The sequence below is a fragment of the Poromitra crassiceps genome, assembly GCF_964638095.1.
Source record: "Poromitra crassiceps genome assembly, chromosome: 8".
Lineage (NCBI taxonomy): Eukaryota > Metazoa > Chordata > Actinopteri > Beryciformes > Melamphaidae > Poromitra > Poromitra crassiceps.
In genome coordinates, this window is record NC_139629.1 from 25418953 (window position 1) to 25426066 (window position 7114).

At 46.9% G+C, this 7114-nt stretch overlaps 1 protein-coding gene across 1 annotated transcript; it reads left to right on the forward strand.

The window, feature by feature from the left end:
- Window positions 1–665: 665 nt before the first annotated feature.
- LOC310780589 (neurocan core protein-like) lies at window positions 666–7114 on the forward strand (the record flags this gene model as incomplete). Its single annotated transcript, XM_083641132.1, has 10 exons — window positions 666–720; window positions 1773–1950; window positions 2328–2428; window positions 2954–3217; window positions 3533–3580; window positions 4072–4323; window positions 5518–5565; window positions 5701–5802; window positions 6793–6870; window positions 7001–7114. The coding sequence occupies 10 exons, from the start codon at window positions 666–668 to the stop codon at window positions 7063–7065; spliced, it is 1191 nt and encodes a 396-aa protein (XP_083497258.1). The 3' UTR covers window positions 7066–7114.

Below are 7114 nucleotides of genomic sequence, written 5' to 3' on the forward strand. Positions count from 1 at the left end.
CACGCCCTCGATGAGACCGGCCCCACCCTTCATCTCAACCCTCTGACCACGGCTAACTCTGGGAATTACTCCTGTGCTTTGAAGAACAGAGAGACTACACGCTCCGACCCATACAGCCTGTCTGTGGAGGCTGACGAAGGTTTGTTCATTCATTTTTCAATAGACTACTTGCACAACTCCACTACTTCCTGAAATGAGTAGGGCATCTTGGTTTCCTGTCCTACACTATTGGATGAACTGATTGTCAGGTGTGCCTGACTGCTGCAGTCCCCCCCCCCTTTCCCTCTTCCCCCCTTCCTGTTTGACCCTGATGCAGACGCGTTGCGTCGAAACGTTGGTGCACTTAGCCTATTAAAAGAAACCTTCTCACCAGTGTGAACCAGTGGTTCAATGCAATTTTGACTATGCTGCCACCTCCTGGTTTACCAGCACAGCGCAGTGTTTGAAGAACAAACTTCAGACTGCCCAAAATAAATTAGCCAGGGTGGTGTTAAAGCTGCCTCCCAGGACCCACCTTGGCCCAGCACATTTCCAACAGCTAAACTGGCTCCCAGTTCAAAAAAGAATCATCCAAATTAAATTAGGACTTACCCATAAAATCATACACAATGCAGTTCCCAAATATCTTTACAACTACTTTAACCGTTTTAGGGACATCCACAGCTATGCCACCAGAGGCAGCACAACTAATATCAGACTTTTCAAATATAGGACTAGCAGGTAAGAACACTTTTCTGTACTCTGCTGCCATTGAATGGAACAAAGTTCCGGCATCACTGAAGCTTATTGAGGCACAGAGCAGTTTTAAAACGGCAATTAAAAAATTGTTGGCATCCACTCTCTTAGAATAGGTAGGTACTGTATCAGCACTGTATCAGCACTGTATCAGGGCGAGAATGTATATTGTATTTTTATAACTATGTACTTTATGTTAATTGCTATGTAGGTTTGTATTTATGTATTGTGAGTCGTAAGTATTGTATTTGCACCTGACAATCCTGTCAGCCATCCCCCTTCCTTTTCCCCCAGAGGACCACAATGGAAATAAGCCTGTGGCTTTGTTGTGTTTTTATCCTCGGCAGTTTTTTTGTTTATCTTCATAATGTCTGTCTTCTGTGAAGCAGTATTATGTGTGCTTTAAAAAATGGTCAAATAAAACTTACTTTCTCTTTCTCTCTCTCTCTCTCTCTCTCTCTCTCTCTCTCTCTCTCTCTCTCTCTCTCTCTCTCTCTCTCTCTCTCTCTCTCTCTCTCTCTCTCTCTCTCTCTCTCTCTGTGTGTCCGTTAACCAGTAAGCTGTAGCGCGCTGATCCATGGCGCGCTGATTGGTGAGGGTGAGTGATGCGGCCACAGCACTGACCCCCCTTTCCCCTCCATCTCTTCTGTCTGGCCGCTGTTCCTCCCACTCCCTCCCTCCCTCCTCTCTTTCCATATATCCCTGATTGACGTGTTCATTGTTATTTGTATCTGTTGCCTGTTGCTCGTTGTTAGCATGTTTTCTGTGTACTCATATTGTCGGCGTATTTGAGTCACTGAAAAGCGCCATATAAAATAAATGTATTATTATTATTATTTGCTTGGCCGGAAATGATGATGGTGTCATATAGACATTATAAGAAGAATATGAATAAGACAACAAAACAATCAAATAGAAATAAGTTATATAGAGTACGTGTCGGCACATAGGACACAGAGACCAGCCAATAGCAGATGGTCAGAAGGTGTATCTGATCTACTTTACCTTCACTGGTTGCTGTCCTTCTCTTGATCCAGGTGTGGTGCTCCACCACCAGCATGCGTCTGGCCGCTACACTCTGGACTTCACTGCAGCTGAGGCTGCCTGCAGGACGATCGACACCAACGCTATGCTTGCATCCCCCGAGCAGCTGTACGATGGCCGGCTGGAAGGCCTTCAGTCTGATAGAGGATGGCTGAAAGACAATACAGTCCGGTGTGTGTGTGTGTGTGTGTGTGTGTGTGTGTGTGTGTGTGTGTGTGTGTGTGTGTGTGTGTGTGTGTGGCATACAGCAGTGATTCTCAACATGGGATCCTGGGACCGCCAGGGGCCCCTGATGGGCTTGCAGGGGGTCCCCAGCAAACAGAGGAATTGTTCAACTTCCACATTATTGAAGTGACCAGAATGTAGGAAGAATGAGTGTTCTTGTGTGTGTGTGTGTGTGTGTGTGTGTGTGTGTGTGTGTGTGTGTGTGTGTGTGTGTGTGTGTAATGTGGTGTAAATGAGGGGTGCTTGATATGTTTAAAGTATGCGTGTGCGATGTTTGTAAATGTTGCAATTCCAATATATATAATGAGCTCATTTGTTTGTAGACGCCCCGTGACTGAAGGCGTGCTAATCTACACCGAAGAGTTCATAAAGACACACGGAAAGTCTGACGCCTACTGCTTTGTGCCCAAACAGGAAGAGGAAGGTAAATCAACATGTACACACACACAGAAGCCACTTTCACACATGAACTCCGGGTCAGGTCAGGGTAACAGGTTGCTTGCCCTGAGCCTGACCCGGGGGATACGTGAAGTGTACCCTTTCAGACATGAGGCATGTTGCTTTCATACATGTGGAGCACCTCCGGGTGTAAAGTAAAGACACACACACACACGTCACACACACACATACACATGTCACACACGTCAAACACACACACACACACACACACACACACACACACACACACACACACACACACACACACACACACACACACACCTCACACACAGACACACAGACACACAGACACACAGACACACACACACACACACATCACACAATCCCCCCCACCCCCACCCCCCACACACACACACACACACGTACACACACACATCACACACACACCACACACACATATGCTTAGGAGTGCCGTGAAATTTGTCAGGCATTTTTCCTCTCCTGGCTCCAGGCTGAAGTCTTGGATATATCCTGTGTCTCCTCTCAAAAGGTATGGTCTTCTCCATGGCCCAGAGGGTAACCCTGCAGGAGGCCAGAAGGAGGTGTGGGCTGAACCACGCCGAACTGGCATCAGTGGGACAGCTCTTCACGGCCCATCTCCTGCCCAACGACACCGACTTCAGCTGGCTGCAAGACGGTAGCGTCCGGAGAATCCTGGCCGAAGGCCAGCACTGTGGCCCACACCGCGGCATCCTGTCCCGCGCCACTGGTTCCCCAGATCCCAATGAGGAGCACGGTGCCTACTGCTACATCTGTAAGACACTCCATTTATACAGCCTTATACAGACTGATGACGCGTCCCAGCGCATGCCGAAGTATGTATTTTGAATTGTACTTGGCAATAGGGATCTACACTATTCCTATAATATTCCTATAGTATATTTTTCTACAGTGTAATTCAGCAGCGGGGGGGGGGGGTGTACTGCTGGATGCATATTGGGGAAACGTGTCTGTGTGTGTGTGTGTGTGTGTGTGTGTGTGTGTGTGTGTGTGTGTGTGTGTGTGTGTGTGTGTGTGTGTGAAAAACACATGTTAAAAACATCTAACAATGCTTTTTCCACCTTTCTAGTGTTCAGCCCTGCCGACACAGCTGTTGCAGCCTCTAAAGATGAAGCAGGTAAGATAATTTCACACATGCTGTAAACACTTCACCATATTTGACACAATGCATTTTTTTTACAGATCGCGGCAAAAAAGCAGTTTAGGAGTCCCGCAAAGCTCGCAGCCTCGCCACAGAAATTGCTTTCACACACCCCTTTGTACCCTTTCAGACATGAGGCATGTTGCTTTCATACATGTGGAGCACCTCCGGGTGTAAAGTAGAGACACACACAAACACACACACACGTCACACACAAACACACACACACACACACACACACACACACACACACACACACACACACACACACACACACACACATCTCACACACAGACACACATCACACACACACATCACACAATCCCCCCCCCCCCCCCCCCCCCCAAACACACACACACACACACACACACACACACACACATGCTTAGCAGCGCCGTGAAATTTGTCAGGCATTTTTCCTCTCTTGGATATAACCTGTGTATGCCTCCTGTGTCTCCTCTCAAAAGGGAAGCTCTTCTGGCTGCCCCAGAAGGTAACCCTGCAGGAGGCCAGCAAGAGGTGTGGGCTGAACCACGCCAAGCTGGCATCAGTGGTACAGCTGATAACGGCCCATCTCCTGCCCAACGACACTGACATCAGCTGGCTTGACGACGGCAGCTTCTGGCAAAACGTCCCCCAAGGCCAGCTCCGCGGCGTCCTCAACATGTCCCGCACCACCCCAGATCCCAGTGAGGAGCACGGTGCCTACTGCTACATCTGTAAGACACTCCATTTATACAGCCTACATGCCAACCAACTTCCCTGCTCACTTTAACCCATTGATACCTGATGCAGCATTTGTGTGTGTATCCCTTTAAGACCGCGTCATACGCGGTTCGCGGTCTTGGCAATAGGGATCTACAGTATTCCTATAATATTCCTATAGTATATTTTTCTACAGTGTAATTCAGCAGCGGGGGGGTGTACTGCTGGATGCATATTGGGGAAACACGTGTGTGTGTGTGTGTGTGTGTGTGTGTGTGTGTGTGTGTGTGTGTGTGTGGACTTAGACTGCAGGGGAAATTAGCGTGTCTAGGATTTGCTGACCATTCAGTCTCACACTCAGTTCTTAAGAACGCTGCGGTTGGTGAGGACATTCTAAAGTTTGCCATCAAAGCGAGACTGCAAGTGCTACCCACGAAATATAATCTGTCTACCTGGTACCCCCACACTCACAATCCATTTTGTTTGAACCATCCAGATTCACAGCACCATCTAGAATCCACAGCACACATAACGAATGGATGCCATGCATACAAACAACTGTACATAGCTCGCCATGACCGTATTGTAAATATTGTGTCTGATGCAGTCCATAACATCATGCCTGCTAGTGCAGTACTGTATAAGCACAGTAGAGTGGTACCAGAGTGGTTTGGGTCTGCCTGTGATGTCTTTGCTAATATCCCCAATACACCCGACGCTGTTTTTGTTGACACCAGCCATAAGCAGGTGCTGATGCTAGAGGTAGGCTGTGTCTTTGACCTGTACATGGACCAGGCATTCCAAGACAAATATATAAAATACCAACCACTACTCGAGACCATCACGAGCCTAGGATATACCTGTAGATACAGTGTGCTTATATTTGGAAGCCTGGGACATGGTACATAAATGCACCATGAGAGGCCTGCAGATTGCTGGCCTGACAAGAGCAAGAGCCAAACAAACTGTCAAATATTGCTCTGTCTCAGCAATTATTGGCAGTCTAGCAGTGTGGAGAAGGAGGTGCTATGTGTATCCATAAGTGCTCAGTATTAATTGACCCTGATATATTTGTTTCCCTGTTTATGAAATGTAATTTGTGGAACCAAATAAAGTATTTAAAATGTGTGTGTGTGTGTGTGTGTGTGTGTGTGTGTGTGTGAGAAACACATGTTAAAAACGTAACAATGCTTTTTCCACCTTTCTAGTGTTCAGCTCTGCCTACGCAGCTGTTTCAGCCTCTAAAGATGAAGCAGGTAAGATAATTTCACACATGCTGTAAACACTTCACCATATTTGACACAATGTATTTTTTTTTATTACAGTACAACTTACCGTAACACAAGATTGCCTTGTTTCTCTCTCTCTTTGTCTCTGCTCTTTGTCCCCAGCCGACACGGTCGAGCTCGTTGCTGGGATTGCGTTGGCTGCGCTGCTCTCTGTCGCTCTGTCCGCTGTCGTCTTCTACGTTTGGAAGAGATGCAGACGTGATGGTGAGTTACCCAAGCCCCCCCCCCCCCATCCACTTACCTTACACTTACCCACCCACTTACCTTACTCTGGACCTGGGCTGGCTCGTGAATGCAAGCAGCCACGTCACATGATCACGTCACATGATCTTGGGCCGCGCACATCATGGAAGTAAAACCAGGAAGAAAAACTCCTTCAAAATGCTTCATGTGCTGTTGAGCAGCTTATGTTCAAATGAATGGGTGGGCGTGTCCTATATACCCTGTCCAATTTCTTTTAATATACTGTATCTGTGGAGTTCCCTCGCCACCCTGTCAATCAATCTCTATCATCCTTCAGTAGTCATAAGCACAGTAGTAAGCACGCACGCACACACAGCTTTTTTAAGTCCTTGATTATTCTTTCTTAAATCCAAGCACTTTCAAGTACTTTCCAAACTCGTGGCAACCCTGAACTTTACGCAGTAATTACTCTTTTTAAAGTGACCCTGAAACGTTGTAAATGCCCCCATTGTTTTAGACAGTGGGGCAAAAGTTGCCCCCAAAATATCTTTCTAATTTCCTACACTGGGAACACTACACTGACTAAATTGTCAAATATAGCCACCTGCTCACCGCCCAGGCACTTATATGTACTTAACTAAATTAACCTAACTAACTATCCTGTGCGCGCACAATTGTCAGACTAAACTCTGACGACCCAAAAACCTACAGTCCGCTACAGATGAATTAATATTAATGTTTGTTTATTAACTGGCCCCTGGCCTCCTGTCATTTAAGTAAAGTGGGTATCCCTGCCCTAGGCTCTGGAATAGCCTAGAGGCTTTTCAATCCCTGCTCAAGACGCACCTTTTCTCCCTGGCCTTCCACCTGAGTTGAGTTTAGGTTGTGGCAACCTAAACTGTTGCATTTTGTGTGAAGCACTTTGGTCGGCTATTTGTCGTTGTAAATGTGCTCTATAAATAAAGCTGACTTGACTTGAGTTGACTTGACTTCTGTACTGTCCGTTCACAGTCTGGCAGAGACGGGCAGAGACAGTGTCTGGCAGAGACACTCAGGCAGTGGTGTGGAGTACCGCGACGGAGCTTGGAGGTGACTTTTTTTTACTGTTTCCAGGCAGGACATGCCGTACAGTTCCACTCGTAAAGTAGCACTATTATGTCTTATGTGCTAACACTAATAGTGATTGCTGTAGCCTACTAACAAATATTGTTTGTTGCAGAGTCGCGTGTGGTCATCTACGACAACGCTGGATTCTCCACGTCTGGGGCGGACTCCATCAACTAGTCGAGCCATTCGTTCCTAGAAAGGGCCAAGATTAATGCAATGTTATGTG